At 44.3% G+C, this 19,099-nt stretch overlaps 1 protein-coding gene across 5 annotated transcripts in view; it reads right to left on the bottom strand.

The window, feature by feature from the left end:
* The window catches only part of TBX15 (T-box transcription factor 15), a 102,025-nt gene that overhangs the window by 44,584 nt on the left and 38,342 nt on the right, over positions 1-19,099 (bottom strand). Inside the window, exon 1 of one of the 5 annotated variants that reach the window (XM_084866091.1) lies at positions 5,877-6,041. The exons of the other annotated variants lie outside the window; for them this stretch is intronic. Coding sequence (XP_084722217.1) covers positions 5,877-5,898 — 22 coding nt within the window. The 5' untranslated portion in view covers positions 5,899-6,041. Of the gene's footprint in view, positions 1-5,876; positions 6,042-19,099 lie in introns of those variants that run through there. 5 annotated transcript variants of the gene reach the window in all.

A 19,099-nucleotide genomic window follows, 5' to 3' on the forward strand; every position in this document is an offset into this window, starting at 1 on the left:
AGAGAAATCTGGTGATGAAAATTTTCAGAGTAATTCTAAATAGGGCAGAAGCAGAGCATTTGGCATTGACCTGAGTACGGGCTGAGCCCAAATTTGATACCCAGTCCAGAGTTTCAAGCGAATGAACTGTAACCCAGGTTGGATTAAAATAAAATTATGATGATAGCAAACACTCAAATGAGCCCATTAGATGATTAGTAATGGAATGAAGCCTCTAAGCAATCCATGTCCTCCGAGTTCTATTTGGGAGAAAGGGGGAGGTAACCTGAAGCCTGCAGTTTTCATGCCAATAAGCCAATTAAGGAGAGTAAGGGCACATATCTCTCCACCCAACAACCAGCACCTCTCTCTGCGGTACACAGAACCAGAGGTGAGGACCCAGTCATCCCTGAGATCTAAGCCTCTTAAAGAGGTTTTGCAAAGAAATGGCAGCAGTAATTTTTATATTGATATCTATTTCTTATTGATCAAAGGTCCAAAGTCCATCAGAGGTTCAGCTTGAAAGGGCTCCAGCATGCTTTGCAGGTGGAAGGAAAAAAGGGTTAGAAGTAGCAGGTATTATACTAGACAGTTATCTCTATCATCTTACACAATTTTTCACAGAAAACCCTAGAAAGTAGGCATGATTGCTGCTATGGAGACATGGAGGCTTGACAAGATGAAGGGGCTTTTCTCACATTACATAACTGGGAGGAGTCAGAGCGGGACCTAAGTTAATCTGACATTAGAGATGATGCTCTGGCCACCAGACACTGTTGCCCATTTTTCAGAACCAGGCATGAAAAACTGTGTGCTTCCCAATATGAATGTGGCAATGCAGACCTCATATTCAGGCTCAGTCAGAAGGTAGCTCTATGGAAACTAAAATATTGTCAGTTCTTTTGGGAGAGGAGACTATTCAAACCAAGGTCATATGGGACTTAGTCTTTCTCAGTAGTATGGTAGTTATCTCATGAATCTTTTAGGTATCATCTCAAACGTAACATTATTTAATAAGTAGGTACATTGGTAAAGGTCCTCTTTGTTGTATTTTATTTCCTGTCCCCGTACCCTCTGGGTAAAGCATCCAAATGTGACAGGCCACTGAAGGTCTCAGTCAATGTTAGTCACTCTTTTGCTTTATCCTAGACCAGTGGTTCTCAACCTTCCTAATGCTGTGACCCTATAATACAGTTCCTCATGTTGTGGTGACCCCCCCAACCATAAAATTATTTTCATTGCTACTTCATAACTATAACTTTGCTCCTGTTATGAATCATAATGTAAATATCTCTGTGTTTTCCAATGGTCTTAGGTGACCCTGCTAGTGGTTCTCAACCTGCCACCTAAGACCAATGGAAAACACTGATATTTATATTATGATTCATAACAGTAGCAAAACTATAGTTACGAAGTAGCAACGAAAATAATTTTATGGTTGGGATGTCACCACAACATGAGGAATTGTATTAAAGGGTCGTGGCATTAGAAAGGTTGAGAACCACTGTCCTAGACCATAAGCAACATAACATTACAAGGTACAAATTAACATTGGAAGACGTCTGGACTTGAAGAAATGTGTAATGACAACATTGAAAGACATAGAAGACAGCTGAAATAGTTCATGTGCAAAATTTGGTTTATTTACGCCGAAACCGGTTTGGCTCAGTGGATAGAGCGTCGGCTTGCGGACTGAAAGGTCCCGGGTTCGATTCCGGTCAAGGGCATGTACCTTGGTTGCGGGCACATCCCCACTAGGGGGTGTGCAAGAGGCAGCTGACCGATGACTTTCTCTCATCGATGTTTCTAGCTCTCTATCCCTCTCTCTGTAAAAAATCAATAAAATAAAAATAAAAATAAATTTGGTTTATTTAGGCTTAACTCAAGTCAGAATTCAGGCCCCAAAGTTGTTTTGGATATGTGTTCTTGAAGAGAATTCATCTGATAATAATGTATCTGTAAGCACTTTATAAATAGTAATATATCAAATTAACATATAAGATTATATGCCAATAACCAAGTTAATCGGGAAGACCAAGAAAAAATAAGGATACTTACATGTACTGGGTTTTCTAGAATGGTCCTAATTCAAATATTATATGTCATTCTCCCGTGAAATTAAAATTCTTCTTTTGTTTGTTTTTTTGTTAATCCTCACCCGAGGATATTTTTCCATTGATTTTTAGGGAGAGTGGAAGTGATAGGGAAAGGCATGGAGAAACATCAAGGTGAGAGAAACACGACGATTGTTTGCCTCCTGCTTGAGCCTTGACCAGGGCCCAGGCCAGGGAGGTGGACCCTGCAACCAAGGTACATGCCCTTGACCAGGATTAAACCCAGGACCTTTTAGTCCACAGGCCGACACTCTATCCACTGAACCAATTCTGCTACAGCTAAAATACTTGAGACCAACTTATGGTTCAGAAAATGTCCCTGATGAAAGCACAGACAATGCACAGATAAAATAATCAATAATTGGTCACAATCCATATGGCAATATCCAGTCTAAATACTTCTTGCATCAGAGGTCCTCCAAAAGTTGATCCTGATTGGGTGGTCTTCAAAATTTACCAGTCAATGTTAGGCCAGAAGCTGTCAACATAGGCCCCTCCTGAGGCTCTTGGCATTTTTTTTCTGGGAAAAGCTCTTGTTTGCTCTTTGCAACCACAACTACTTGCAATCTCCCAACACCGCCACCAACAGACATGTGCCATGTTGGTTGTTCTTTAAATGTCCATGAAGTGAAAGGAAGCCTTCCCCCAAAGGCCACAGAAGAACTTGCCTTATACCTTGTTAGGATATTCTCACTATGCACCGATAGATAAACAAGTTCATGCTAATAACCTGCAAGGGAAGAACTAAGCCGCCAATTTCTAAGCAACAAGTGTAATCTAACAATGACTTCTGGAGACAGTCCCTTTTGGAGGTGGCAATTATAAATATGTAAGTAGAACATTTGAGTATAGCCAGGAATATACAATGCCTTTTAAATTATGCTTGGGAGGCCACCAGCTACTCAAGGTTTAAAATCCACTCAAATCTGACTGAACAAAAAAGAAAGAACTCATGGACACAGAAAACTGTGGTGAGTGCAGAGGGGAAAGGGGGAGATGGAAGAGGATAGATGGAGGATAAATGGTGAGAGGAAATTAATAATAATAGTAAAAAAATTAAGTCCACCCAACCTATCAAGCCAAACCCAGAGAAATCATTCAGGAGACAGGATAGGTCAATAAATAAGCTAATAAAATTAAAAGTCGAAATCCAGCATGCCACATAGCATGTTGAGAACTGAGTTCTAAAGCTCATCTCCTTTTTTTACAACTGTCTAAACCTAACCTTTTTAAGCCTTAGTTTTATCATTTGTAAAAAAAAAAAAAAAATTATTATTTCCACTTGGTGAAATTTTTATGAATTGCTAACATATTGTGTGCATGTAAACATTTATCAATAGTAAAATGAATATATAAATGCTAATTCCCATGTATTTTATTAGCTAAGAGCAATATCAACAAAATGCTATGGGAAAAGCACCTCTTCCAGCCCATGGGTCTTGTCTGGGCCTAATGAGGAGATGTCTGCAAGATGAAAAGGCAGAGCTGGGGAAAGGAGAAGGATCTTCTGAGAAAAGGTAATTTTATGGAAAAGGCATGACAGTAAAGTCTAGCAGATTAGAGAAAAGCAAGCACACTTTGTTATTCCTCTTGTATCCTCAGCACCAGTGACAAGGTCTGGTACCTATTATGCACTCAATAAAATGTTGTTTTAGTTGAATGAATGAATGAATGAATGAATGAGTGAGTGAGTGAATGAATTGCTGAATATGTAACCAAGTAAGAGAAGAGATGTGTCCAGAGAAGGGCTGGGAGGAAGGGTAAGCTGAGCCAGACGTAGAACCTGGAATGCTAGTCTTCTGATCTTCTTTAGGAGGCCAGTATATCCCTAATAACAAGGTGTCTTGATTGAATGCCATGTTCCCAATGAAATCTCAGAAATGCCATCTCTACACACAATCTGAACTATTGGAAACTAGCTTCTCCTTCCACAACTATGAGTTGTGTTAAAACTTTCAGGGGCATCAAATGAGTTCAATGGTATCAAATCTTTCAGGGGCATCAAATGAATTCCGTGAATTTAGTCACTTATATGAGTAGGAGTCAAGGTCAATCACCTAGAAAATTCTCAGTAACTCAGATAGATGTTTATGGTCCTGAGGATAAAATAGGGGAAGAAACGACCTCTTTCCCCAAGTGCTGGAGCTAGTCAAGCTGTTGGGGGTGGCCGGAAGGATGGCGGAGATGTCCGTCCCTTCGAGAACAGAATGACTCTTACACAGACAGCTGCTGCACTCTCTATACCCCTGGTGTTCCTATTGCCTGCAGTGAAGTGGGGTTTCCAGAGAAGCCACCTGGAAGGGGAAAGAGCACAGTCCTCTAGAACCGCACACATCCAGCCATGACCTTGGGCAAGCAATTTAACCTATCTGAGCCAATCTCATCATCAAAATAGTAGAGATGCTTATGGCTCACACATAGTAGAAGTATTTTAAATGTTAGTTCCTTCTATCATTTGGAAAAGGAGATGACCACAAGGGTTAGATCTTTCCTGGTCATTTCTCTGACCATATCTGAGAGGGAAAAAGAAGGTTTGTGTTCTTTCAAATGAAGAAAAGCAAATCCTAATAAAGAAAAATTTTAATGTAGAACAGGAAGCGATCAATCGCTTGGTGAAGGAAAGATTCCAGGGCCTCAAGCAAAAACTATCAAAATTAAATGGTGTTAGAAGGAGAAATTTCAGAAAGGCAGGAGGTAAAGCAAAGAAACAGCAAGCATGCAGCTGAGAGAGCCTGTTTCTGTGTGGGTCTACTTCTCCTGGCCCAAGTTGACTGCTACCCTATTTGAGAAGGAACATGACTAGAATCTGAAAGAAGAGAAAACAGGATGGTCCATTGAAAATTTATATATGTTGGACCTTCAGTAAGGAAATGGGGACTGGAACAGAGAAGCAGAGAGATCAACCTTAGCAGAAGAAGCAGCCCTAGACTCCATGAGAGGTGGGAATCTGGAAAGATAGCTGGGAGACAGCATGGTCCCCTGACTCCAAATTGGCAATCTTGTCAAGAGCACTCACCTTGTGGCTCCGGATGAGAAAAGTACACACTGAGGAGACAGAAAAGGTCTACTGCCCAAGGGAGTCTCCAGAGTAATGAGAGAGAGGCTGACCGAGACCTGGGCATTATAACCTTTTTGACAGGTGAGGTCGTAACGAACGTGCCCAGCAGCACCCACCCAGAAGCATCAGAGAGAAGAACCATGCATGGTCTTACTCCAAGGCTTGAACTCACTCACCACCCCACACTACCTACAGAAACCTTAAAATCAAATGCCTTGACAACAGAAAGGGATTCACTTTGGCAGGGTCAAGCATTGAGAGTGAAACAAATACCCTGGATTGATTATAATTGTAGTAGTGTCTTTATATTTACATCTCACCAACTCCAGCTTGGGGCGCCTGCAAAACTTAGAACCCACCCCCCCTCACATCCCATGTCATAGACACACACACATACACCAGCAAAATCCTGTCTCTCGAGTCTCTCCGGTCTCCTTTTTTCCTCTAAAGCCCTCCCCACAAGAGAATGAGTTGTTAAAGGACGCTAACCCCAGGGTAGATTTTTGGTGATGGCCAGAAAGAAGAGGGTGGAGCAAGGTAAGGAAGTGCCTAATGCTGTCTTCTGTGTACTAAAGACCTATCTGGAAATCCCGAAGTCAACAGACTGTTCCTACCTCTATTCCTGACTCCTTGAGTCATCTTGATCAGCTCACTTCATTGCACTCATTCCTCATCCACCGCCTTGGCCATACAAAGCACGCCTCTTTTTTCCCAGGCCTACCTACCTTGAAGGGTCAGAATGACCATTGAAGAGACAGTGTCCTCCAAGTGTGCCAGCAATTCAGAAACTGACCACTTCTAAAATAGCTGAAGTGTGGCTGGGTGTCCATTGCCTTCTGAAGGAGCAGTGGCGTTGCCGAAGCAGCAGGACCTCCTTGCCAAAGCGGCTCCTGCCTGCCTCCCCATAAGGCTCTGCACTGCCTGTCCCTGTCCCGGCCCAGGAAGACTTGGAGCCCAGGGGCTGTGGCATTTAAGTGCTGTCAGAGTTCCCACTCCAGTCCCTGTAGCGGTGCCAGTTCAGCATCTGTCATGATGACCCAGCCTGAACTGTATTTAGAAGCTTCGGGCATGGCACCATGTCCCAGCCCATCTCAGAGTGACAGGAGATTTCCTGAGCACCTGGGCTTGTGATTCAAATGCTCCTCCTCCCTCCAGGGAATGGGGGTCACAGTGACTTTCCTGATGGTCTGTTTTCTTCTCAGAAAGGTACCTATCTGTCGAAGACCTCTCTCAGAGTGTCATTCTCCATCAGTGCCATTCTATGATACTGAAAAACCCTTGCTTTCTGTAAAGCTTGCAAGACATGGTGGGATCCGTAGGAAATAATGGGGGACGTCAATCAGAAAACGGGTTTAGTCTTCTCTGTTCGTGGACTATTCTTACAAAGATCAGTTTCCCTGAAATTACATCCTCGGCATTCAGAATCTACCAGAATTTGCCGGTAAACAGAGCCTGCCTGTGACTCTTGGCTTCTAGTGGGACAGTGAAAAATAATTGGCTTCATCTTGGCAGCCCCTGTGCCAGCCTTGGAAGTAGCCAACTGGAATCCAAAAAAACACACAAAACTGTAAGTGATTCCTGGTTAGTGGTAAAATAAAATAAAATCTCACTCATTTACATTTTCATGTAACGTCCACCAGGCAGGCAGCCTGACCGATAACTGCATGACAATAAGTGGGCTCCCAGTTTTGAAGGTCACTGCACACACAGTGGTCTAGGTCCCCCACTCTCAGCCCCAGTGCTCCTGATCAGAGTTCCATGGAGATACCCCATAATATAAAAGACATCAGTGTTTGGCCTCACCCCATTTCTGGGCAAGGACCCAACATTCAGAGAATGTGGTTTTAGGATCATGGCATCTAATCCATTCACGGATTATTTTCTCCCCTACTGCTCAGATGCGTGTGTTAATCATCGCCTCCCTTTGTTCTGTAATAAATTCAGCCCTGCTAATTCCAAACCTCTATGCATCACTGAAGTTTAAAGATGGCGTTTTGACAGGTCACATATTTAGAATCAATAGACCACCAACCAGTCAAAAATCTTAAGTAGTTTTAAGAACATGTGGAAGTAATTTTTTCCAAGAATTCACAAGTCTGGAGGATGAGATCTTATTGGTGGCGTGTGGGCTGTGGTATATATTAAAGTATTATTTTATATGCCATACTCTACATGTAATCAAAATGGACTTAACAGTAAAGGCACATTTTCCTTATTATATCAAATATTGCTCATGTTATCAGATACAAATTACAGTGGAGTACACATTATATAACATCTTTAAAAGAACCAGTAAAAGACTAAGAAAAATTGTAAGTGAATGTACAATGACTACATATGTAAAAGTAAATGTTATAGGCTAGGGAATTTCATAGACATTAGAATATTTTATAATATAATAGATATTTTCCATTGCAGTCATCTCACCTGCATGCAATGAACCTTTTTGTAAAGAAAAAAAAATTCTATAAAATTTTCATTTCACATTTTTTAAATGAAGAGCTTATTCACTTAAAGTCAATGGATGGGCTTAGGGAGTTTGTAAGTGACCTAAGTCACGTTTGTAGGAGCTTGCATTTTTCTGGCAAGAGAATGGTATTTATGAGATTCACAGGAATCTAAGACCTGAAAAAGAGGACTGCTGGCAGCCTCAGTCTTCCTCACGCGGGACAAACATCCCCTTGCCAAGCTCTCTTCTGTCATATAAAGCCTTTCCCCTCATCTAGATGTCTCCAATGGGAGAGGTATCCCAAGGACTATGACTTAGAATATAGAGTTGCAGCTTAATAAAAATCTATCCTTTGTCTCTTTTACAAAGACGGAGTGTTTGTGTTTCTCTGTGAGTGTGAAATGGCCCTGTAGGACCGTCCCAACTTTCTCTGTGTGCTTCCAAGTCCCCTTTACCTTTATTTTAACCACATATCCATGTACGTATATATGGGTTTGTTTTTTACTACATGCCATATCAAATCATTTTGGGAAGTAGGGAATTATTAGTAATATTTTAATGGTTATTGATAAGTGTGTTAATATATACAAATTAATAGAAGTTATCTTTATGTGAATGAAAGTGAGACTGCCTTAACTCTCCCAGACTTTCCCCCTCTATCCCCATACCTCTCAGAAAAACTTCTGAACCCAGGACTCCCAGGCTGTTTTTCCCCACATGTGCCACAACCACGCCTGTTTGCTATTGGGGGACATACAGTTCAGGCCCTTCACCTGGGATGTAGTCTCGTCCCTGGTCCCCACACCTCAAAAGAAGTCCTTCTTGCCCCACCCCTGCCCCAGGGCCTCCAGGACAGCTCCTCGGGGAAAGCTTGTACAGTTAGAAGGTGACGCTGCCCCTGCCTGCTGCCCAATGCCTGCGGCGCGACTGCCAAGACTTTCCTCAAGGCCACGGCCGCCAAGCTGCCGGACGAGAACACCTTGGTGAGCTCAGTTTGTTTGCTCCCAAGATCCTCCCTGTCCTCACAACCTATTTTTAGCACTCTGTGATGCCGAAGACTACTGTCAAAATCATTAGAGTAAACTCTCCATTCTCTATCATTCTATGGGGAGAAGAACCCTGGATTCAGAATCAGAAGGTCGGAGAAGTTTGAGCCTTGGTGCTGAACTAGATCTGACCTTGAGGAAGCCTTTTTACCCAGCTGAGTCCCAGTAAATGTGTTTGTGGAAAGCGGTTAAGGAACCCAACTGCTTTACCCAACTCAGTGAGTTTTCAGCAGGGTGAAATTACGGAGATGAAAGCCCTTGGAAAACTGCGAGTGCCTTGGAAATAAATGTACATTATCAGCACTACATTTAATCATCTACCCACAGAGTTCTCCCCGGGGCTGTAAACATCACGCTAAACCCGCACTCCCTTCACAGCATCCCCTGAAGACAGGAAACTGAGACTCAGGAGCAAAGCTGTGAAGTGAGAAGACCTGCTTTCTGGGCCTGATGTCTCTTCTCTCGCTCATCCACACCCCCCTGTGCTGCTCACTTTATCTACTGAGTGTCCCGAAGATGAAGGTTATAATCCCTGGCTCCCGAGAGGCAAAGATCCAGACAAAATAGTCAACCAGCATCTCATTCCATGACCTATGACTCTGCTTGGATGTGACCAAGGTCACGGGTGCAGTGGGAACTAGCACCTGGGTCTGCTGACCAATTAGATGCCACCCTATCATTGCTGCCATGGCCTCAGAACCACAGCACCTACCCAACCTGTGGTACAAAGATCCTGGGTTACCAATGAGAAATCACAGGACAGTGAGGGTCTTGCACATGCTAAGTGCATTTTACTGCATTCTGATTCTCTGATAATCAAATTATGTAGCATCTTTTCGCTGATCAAGCTCAACAGCCCATTCCCTGGTGAATTTATTCTTCAAATGGCCAGATTTCAATCCACTCCAGGAGATTTGCCCCATCACACACCCCTCAACATGGAGGTTACTAAACTGTAGGATAGTGATTGTAGCTAAATCACTTTAATCATTACCAGTGACAGGAGGCTCTGCTCAATTCGATGGCAAAGTGCTGTGTGCATAGCCCCTGGGAGTCTCTGGCCTCTGCTCCCTACATGTGAAATAAAGGCCAGTCCCAGTGAAACCTCCAGTTTTCCAAGTTATTCAGCTTCCCCAGGATCCAAAGTTCCAGTCTCTTCTCTCTCGGCCTCCATGTAGCTCTTCTCTCAAAACCTAGCTTACACCTTACCCCCACAGAGCCGCTGCTATGCAGGATTCAACCATGCTTACAACTTTCTTTAAACTCTGCAAGGACAGGCTAATGAAAGATGTTGCCGCTGATTCTCATTTGTTAAAGGGAACTTCTGAAGCAGGCTGCTGCTTGCCTCAGAGGAAGTGACTTCCCCTGCTTTCCCAGAGACCCTCCCCTGGTTTGGGGCGGGGATTACACATCTGGATTCAGTTCTCACAAAACTGCTGTCCCTGGAGATAGATGTTCTGCTAACTCGGCCTTTAGAAGAAAGAATGTGGCGTGTTTCTTGTCATGCTCCTAAACCAAACTACCTGTGAAGGGCTTCCTTTGTGCCATTATTTACAATTTAATTAGAAGCCAATATGGTCCATGATAAAATACATCCTCTAAGGCAAGAATGGTGAGTGAGTTTTAACATATATGTCAAATCTGGTCATTGGATGGTGGCAGTTGAGAGTACAAAATTAAAAGAGTACGAAGACCCGTCCAAGCTTAGAGAGGAGATTACGGGATTGATTAGTGATGTCTGCCATGGGCACAGGATGAGGGGATAGAACCCCACATGTCATATACTCACTACCTTACTCTTTCCAAGGGTTTGTACTAAAATGCTGCCATACATGAATAGCCACCTGTCCCTCTTACCTGTTTTAAGGTGACAAAAGCTATTGTGTCATTTATATTTTGTGTCATTCTTTTCAGATGGGGCAGGTTTTCCAGAGGCATCAGGCGGGCCACCGATCTCTGTCCTGTAGCAGTAGGTCACTATGTTAGCAAACTTCCTCCGCTCTGACACGTCTGTGGATCTAATGGAGAACTAATGTCTTCATCAGTATCTGTGCTATTTCACACTTCATTTCTTTCCTCCACTCTTGGATGAAAACCATCCGGTCCTGGTGATTTACTTCATGGGAGTTTCTTTCAAGTTAGTTCCTTTCTCCAGCATGCCACGCAAGCATTTCCAGGGCTCCAGGTGGGGAGCACCCAGCCTCAAAACATCAGTGTGCTATCAAGTCATTCAAGAAAGCAAAAGGCCTTGGCAGGGACCTGGTGGGGAGGCCCTCAGCTGAGGCCTTTGAGTCTGAGCACAACAGAAGCAGGTGCTACCTGTTCTGCCTCTCCTTCCTCAAAGTCTAGAAATGTCCAAGTTCCAGCTATCAGAAGGGTAACGAAATGATGGGAAAGAAGTTTAATCTCCCATCAGTAGGAGGCACTGTCCCCAGTTGGTGTGGTATTCTAAATTCTCTGCCAAGTCCTCCATTGAGTTCTGTGCTGTGCCACACACACAGCAAGTGCACAGAATGAGAAGCCGGGACGTGTGTCTGCTGAGGAACACTAGTGAGTGTGATGGTCTGCTTCTCCCCACTGGAGAAAGGCCCTGGAGGGGTTTTCACTCACAATAACATCAGTCATTGGCTCCTAACCCGGGGCAGGAGACGTGTGGAATCCCAAGCCCTGGTCCTCCCTCTGCCTGGCAGGATCTCCAGATTGCTCCTGAACTCTCCTTGGCTGTCATTAAAGTTCACCTGCTACCGCCACGGGGGCCATTTCTGCTTCACCTCTTGTCTTTGGCTGGGGAGCCAGGGGACTTGGGGGGAGGTGAAGGGAACTATTGACCTGCTCCCATCCCTGCCAGTTTGCAACAGTCACTCCGAAGGTCACCAGTCTGATGTCCCCTTCCCTACACCCACGTGCTCCTTCTCCAGACCGATGACCCCTACAAAGTTCCCTCTCTCACCCGTGCCATCCTTGCCACGGGTGTGAGAGGACCCTGTCCCACCCTGGAACTCTAGCAGTGCCTTCAGCTTACAGGAATGTAGCGCTGGAGTGGAAGATGATGTGAGTATACATCGAACAGTGTAATTTTTAAAACAATTTCTGTGCTCAAAGCTAACCATATCTTCAGATTGAGACCAAAACTCTTCATTCTCAATTATTTTCTTTGTGAGTTCTCTCCCTACCCAGGGACCTCACTGAGAGGCCCACTCTTTCTGTAAGGCTTTTTACAACCCTGGAGCCAACCATCGGTCCCAGGTGTTTAATCCCTCCGTCTCCTGGGCAACCTGCCATAGCATAGCCTTAAACACCCACCATTGTCCAGACTGGGCATTCTCATGAAGTATTGCTGAAGTTCCCCAGTGGACTAGCCAAAGGGAGCTCAGCAAAAGAATGAGAGCTACTCTTTGCTCTGGGAAACCTGACAAAGACTTTTTTTTTTTCTGGGCTAAGAACTTGTGCTAGAGCCCATAAAAGACAGAAGTCAAGTACTTCTTTTACTTGAAATTCTGCTGTCTCAGAAGCCAAGCGCAGGAAACCACCAAGAAAAAAGCCCTTTGCACTTGAAGGAATGGTACATCCTATATGTAGATATTAAAGCAGTATAGAAATTGAGAAAGCAGCCACGAAATGAGGCAGGAGGAGAGGGGGGTATTTTTAAAAAATATATTACCCAAATTCTGACATTTTTTCTATATTGCCATGGACTTGTTTCTGGGCTGAAGATGGCTGAGAATATTCTCTAGTAGACTTTACTTTGTGATAAAATTCATTAAGGCCACTGATTCTAATTATAAAATATATTTTAAAATGCACTTTCATTATTTCACAGTTCACATAATACGATTTCAGATGGGAATGGAAAATACACAAGAGGCTGTGTGCCTATAATATGTATAATGTTACATATATGGGAACTGTATCTGAAACCCATGTCCTCCTAACCCAGCACTAATATTTGACACACAGTGTGTTTCAAGTTTCTTTTCTTTCTTTCTTTCTTCCTTTCCTTCTTTCAAGTTTATTGGTCTTGATGCTCAAGAAAGTCAACAATTTTCCTCTTGATTGCATAAAAATATGTAGTGAGTATTTTCTTGCTCTCCCCACACACAAAGGTAGATAATATTTCAGTAGAGTTGATTTCATTCCAAATAAACATTCTAAAATAAACAGGGCCAACGAGTCGTCCTTATTTAGAACGGGAGCAGACTTCACAGAAATACTGTTAGCTGTCTAGAGCGGCCCTTGCCCACCCTTCTAAGCTCTCCTAGCCTGGAAGCCCAAAGAAAGCCCAGTGTCCTACCCCTCAAGAACTGTCACATGACAGCCAGCCAATGACAGAGAAGTACTGATCTTCATGGAGACACATGGAAAAGCCTCAGCCTGATCAGCTACTTTCCAGTATAGAGTCAAAGCCTTCTTTTTCTGCAGCCTGCAATCAAATCAAACCCTAATCTGAAGACTAAATGTCACAAATCGACAGAGTCAGATGAATCTTTGGGGACTAAAGAAAGCTAAGGAGTTCCCCTACTTGGCTTGCCAAGGCAAGGATCAAAGGAATCAAAGGGAGCTTGGAGTGGGTGCAATATCACAGCCCTGGAACAGAGGTCAGGTATGTGGCCTTTTCCCGGCTTCCAATGATATTGAATACAACAGATAAATTAAGATCAAGGCACACGGCAGTTCTAAAAGCACCAGTCTGTCCCCAGCAGATCCCAGGGGAGAGCCGTCATCCACCACGGGACAGATCTTGTCGTCACTTGGAGGAACGCCTGTTAACATGGGGATGGATTACACACAACAGTGTCTAATCCAGAGCCCTACAACTTGCTCACGGAAGGGAACAAACTCATCGAGAGCATTCAGTTGGCCAAAGAAGAGACCCTAATGCAGCACGGGACAAAGTCAACAAAACTCACTGTGCCCCAGCTCCTGATGAAGCATACGTGTGCAGAGAGGTGATTACCCAAAATAGCAAGAAAGCTCATGTGCTTATGGGAAAATCCAACCCCTTAAGGCGAGCTTGGCCTATCAGCAAATCTGAAAGACAGGAAATATTTCTGGGCTTAATAACTCAAGCCAATATTAATTTCAGGTTGGGGGATTTCCCTAATCCAACTGTTGGTTTTTAAAAGTGATGCTCACGAACATCCCAGTTGGGAGCACCACATGATCCAACCAACGGGTCCAGTACAGCCTTCAAGCTCCACCAGCACCTTCTCCTGCCCCTCCCATTAAGAGGACAGAATTCCAGCACCTCCTTGGCTGCAGGTATCATCAGGTCCAAGAAGGCCCAATATAACATCAAGTCTGAAGAATGGGAGCCATCTTTCCAGAAGATGGGCAGCACAGAAGTCGCCAACACGGTGTCATTTTAGTTTTGCCAGGAAAACCTCTCTTGCCCTAAGTTTTCCTACAATTCAACATTGGAGGTCATCTAAACCAGCCGTCGGCAACCAGTGGTCCGTGAGGTCCAGAAGGTTAGCAACCGCTGATCTAGACTATGGCTTCATTTTTATTTAAAAGGGACTTTGCAATATATAGGAGCCCCCTTCTTTTAAAAAAGGCCATCTGCTTTTTAAATAAGGAAAAATGTGGTTTCAAAAAATGTTTAGGAGAAGTGAGGTCTGGATCTGCTATAGTGATTTTGCTTCTACAAGTGAAAGTCTAGAGCCACCTCAGGGCCCTAAGGTTAAGCAAACACCGCAGATGCTTTGTATGTATATGAATTAACAAATCTCATCATCTATCTCCCATCTCACACATCCCAAAGCAGACAGGGTTGTTACAGGGAGCCAATCAATCACTGAGTACATACAGCGGAAGGGTGGGTGCTGATTTGTACAGTACAGGGCCCTGCTTCCAAAGCATTTACAACTTAGTCTGTAGACACCATGGAAATATAAAATTGCGGGGCCAGAAAAAAAAAAAAAAAAAAACCTGGCATGCTTTTCTGCTGGGTGATACTCTTTCTGTGAGGCCTGGGAAACACAGCTCACATAGAAATTTTATAAAAGTAAGAGATCCCTGCTCTAGGCATCAGGGAGTGAAAAAAGACAGGGAATCTCTTAATGTTATGCTCTCCTGTTTCTCCACGACCCTGTTCTAGGCTGCAAGTAATGCTCAGGTATGGAGATTTAGTGAGACCCAAGGCTTGGTTACAGCAGCCCATTCTTCCTGATGTGCTTCCCATTAGCCATAGAGCTCAGGTGTGGAAAGGAGGCCTAGAAAAGAGTTAGTCTTTCCAGGCAAGGTAAATGTGCAGAGTTAGGATGCTAGGTCTGCAAAGACCTCCTGTCCTGACAGTTAGGAGCTGCGGGGTCCTGCTTGTCTTCTCTGTCCCATCTATAACCTCCTCCTTAGAATTGGTAGACTTACTATTGGCACCGTAAAACATGGTGATTTACATACTTTCGTGTGGTATTTGCCATGGCTTGGTGGAGGCTCTTTTTGTCTTCCCTACCAGTATATAAAACTTCATGAGAGCACGGACCATGTTTGTTTGTTGTTGTTTTTAATGTTTTTATTCATTTCGAGAAAAAGGGAGATGGGGGGAGAGAGAGAAACATCAATGATGAGAAAGAATCATTGATCAGCTGCCTCCTGCACACACCGGGATCAGGCCAGCAACCTGGGCATGTGCCCTGACCTGGAATCGAACTGTGACCTCCTGGTTCATAGGTCAAAGCTCAACCACTTAGCCACAGCGTCTGAGTGCAGGGACCATGTTTTATTAACAAAGTCTAAGCTCAGAGCACTAGAAAGAAGCATATTAAGTTAACTAGGGTGCTTATTGCAGTTCTTAACAAAGGTATCCAAATAAATCAATCACCTAAATCAAAATAAGGTATTTCACATGTATGAATCACACCCAGGCTTGAAATGTCAAACCAAAGGAGAACAGGATTCAAAGAAGCGTAACAGATGACCCCTTTGCATTGGAAATGCTGATGACATCACACACAGAATGTGCTGCAAAGTACAGTGAACACAACAAATTACAACCAGTTTGGACTCCACATCCAAACTCAGTCCTCTGCTATAATAACCTCCGCCAGAGGAAAATAATTAATTAAAATGCAATCATAGCCGGGACCGGTTTGGCTCAGTGGATAGAGCGTTGGCCTATGGACTGAAAGGTCCCAGGTTCGATTCCGGTCAAGGCATGTACCTTGGTTGCAGGCACATCCCCAGTAGGGCATGTGCAAGAGGCAGCTGATTAATGATTCTCTCTCATCTATGTTTCTAACTCTCTCAATTCCTCTCTGTGTGAAATCAATTAAATATATTTTAAAAAATAAATAAAATAAAATAAAAAATAAAATGCAATCATACTGTTTTAGCCCTGGGGCAGAAAAAAATGCAAGACCAGCCTGGAACATCTTGTTGCATCAGAAAGTAAGAAAATGCTCAAGTATTGGGAACATGTCAGAAGTTAATCAGAATGATAGGAGTATCAAAATAAATAATTATAAGGACAGATTATAATCCATTAAGTAAACTAGATGTGAGTCCATGAGTCCCTGGGTTCACTTAAATAGATACATAGGAAAATAGATACCTAAATAATTAGTAAACTAATTAAAAAAAAAAGCTCTTAAAGTAGAGGGTCAACTAATAAATATAGAAGGGATAATGAAGATGAAAATACTATCATCAATGGACTTCCAGTGTCTGGTCCAGCATGTAAAGGAGCAGACATCATCACCCCATCTTAGCAACAAGTAAAAACCCAAACAAACTGGAAAATCAACAACTCTTCTCAGATGTGTCAGAGAAATGAGATCACAGAGCAAATAACTTCCTCAAAAATTGAAGAGACAGGGTCCTGAGAATCATGACTTACTGGAGAACAAACCCATGAGCACAGACCTCCACAGGCACCAGAGCCAGGTAGGAAAACCTGACCTGAAACTGATTAATCCTGAGGCTCCACATGGATAAATCTGAGAGTTAAAAACTCTAGGGGGACACACTCATAATGGGGATCCAGACTTCTATGAGGTTTGTTTTTTTTTTTTTAATTCTGACCCAAGGATATGTTTTTATAGATTTCGAGGAAGAGAGGTTATGTCCCAGAATTATCAATACTATTTCATGAGAAGTCTGACTCTGAGAGATGATGCCTTACCAGACAGCAAAGAGTGTAACATCTCCATTATATATGTAGTGGGAAATTAAACGCAGGTTCTGGAAACTTTCCTTGAGGAGAATGTCAGAATAAGGAAGAAAAGGGAGGTGGAATAGAGAAAGGAAGGTCAGTGATTATGTGCCTGCTCTGCACCTCGACCTGTGCTAGGCGCTCCTTCCCACATGACCGCACCGAATTCTCCCACCTTAGCGCTGGTCTATGGGGAGGTACACTCTGCTCCATACCCAAAAGCTTTCAGGCGAATAAGAGTATGGATTTACTGACATCTGCAAGAGAGACCATCCGCTCTCCCTGTTGGAAGGCAGAGAGCTATGGTCTGCCAGGTGTGCCAGGCCTTTTGCATCAGAACACGAAATGTACAAAATGTCTCGGGCTGGTGTCTGAGAGATGACGGGCCTTGATATTGCCGGTGCCTTACCTCTGTCAGCACTGCAGGGACTCCACTCTCTGTAACTGCAAAAAAAAAAAAAAACACACCATCCCTGCCAAGCTGAGCTGAGGCCTCCCTGGAGCTGCCTGCATACAGCACCTATTTCATTCCTATTGCACTTTACCCATTTCCCAAAATCTTAACACTCTGAGCACTAGCCAAATACTGAGCTTTGTTCTCCAGAGCGGTGTCCGCCCTGCTCCAGAATCCCGGTTCACCATTAGTGAAGACTAGAGAATGAACTCAGGTCATTGTGCAAGGAGAGCTACCTGTAGACCACATGAGAAAGAGACGAAATCTGACTTCGAAACCAGAATAAGCACAACTATCTGCAGCAAATTCAACACATCCCAAAACACTCTGATTATAATGTGAGTTGGGAGCCAAGGCCGCCTCCTGTCCAGACACCTGGACTGCATGGCCTTGGGGTGGAGCAGAGAACGCATGCTCCTGTGGCTTCCCAGCGAGAAGAAGCCCTTGGGGAAAAGAGCTCCCCTGTGTCTTCCTGCACCCCGAGAAAAGCTCTAGCAACTCAGAGATTGGCAAGACAACCGCAGAGAGAGAAAGAAAAACAAGGATGAGAAAGAGAGAAGGTGGAATAAGGGAGATGGATGTCTGGCAGGAGCTGATGGGTTAAGGAGAGGCCAACAGGATGTGTGTGTGTGTGTGTGTGTGTGTGTGTGTGTGTGTGTGTGGATGGGGAGGGACCCCTCAGCTATTTCTGCTCCTGCTTTGGGCAGTCTGTCCATCTTGGTGTGTTTAAGGCCCAACGTGACTTTCCACCCAAGTACCCTCGCTGGGCCTGCCCTGGAAAACATGCCACCTTCCATGTCAGGTTCCATGGACTCACCAGGAAGCTCTGCTTTCAGGAGCCCAATGCATTGTTGCCATCAAATGGAAACAACAGTACAAATCAGACCTAGAGAACATCTGTAACTCGTCACTGCACTTGCCACCAGCCCCCCTGTCCAACCTTGGAAGTGACCAGCTTGAGCGACCAGATTCAATGGCTAGGCATTGAATGCCCTTAGCTGCCAGGTTCTCGGGACCCCAGAAGAGGGAGCCAGTCCCAGGAAGCACCCAAGTCTGGGCTTTGGTGATCAGGAGCCATATTAGAGAATGAAGGGAAGGGCTGAGGCAATGCATGTCAGGGCAGGAAGCACAGGGTTGTCATTTATAGGACATGACACAGCCTTGCAAGCAGGCTAGCGTGTGAGCCAGCAGTCTTCCCCTCAGCATCATGCCTTCGTGTTCTGGAGCTAAGCGGGTGTGAGGAAATAGAGACAAGTGGCCACTCTGACTCAGTCAGACAGAATTTCTGCTACTCATTGCTTTGAAGTCAAGAGGAGAGGAAGGAGGGCAGGACCTAGAGTCTGGTCAGTGCAGCAGTGACTTGTGGTGCAATTGATTGAATCATCCTGGGCTTGACCCAACCCATCCTCTTGGTGTAAGGGGGAAAGGAGGGGACAATTTATCACTGCTGTGGTCATGGACACTGGGCAGCTATAGCCAGAGACCCACAGACTGGAGTAGCAGGAGAGGCTGGGAGCAGAAGGGGAGTAGAGGTACTGGGCTGCGGGACAGCAGTGAAGGAGTGACCACACAGGGACTGGACATTCACACCAGGTCTTCCTTCATCCAGGCCCTCCTTCCGGGAAGCCTGGTGGGAATCAGGAGACTAAAAATGACTTCCTGGCTCCTCCTTCACCCAGGCTGGGCCAGGTGTCCTTGCCCTTTGCTCCCCCAGGCTGTGCATACCTTGTTGGGACACTCATGTATTTCCTTTTCCTGTTTGCATATCTGTCTCATTGAGAGCAGGGGTTCTTTATTCACCTCCCTGTCTGCCTAGGTTAATGCTTGTGGAATGAGTGAGTGAACTACTG

Source organism: Pipistrellus hanaki (assembly GCF_964339955.1).
Source record: "Pipistrellus hanaki genome assembly, chromosome: 18".
Taxonomy (NCBI): Eukaryota; Metazoa; Chordata; class Mammalia; order Chiroptera; family Vespertilionidae; genus Pipistrellus; species Pipistrellus hanaki.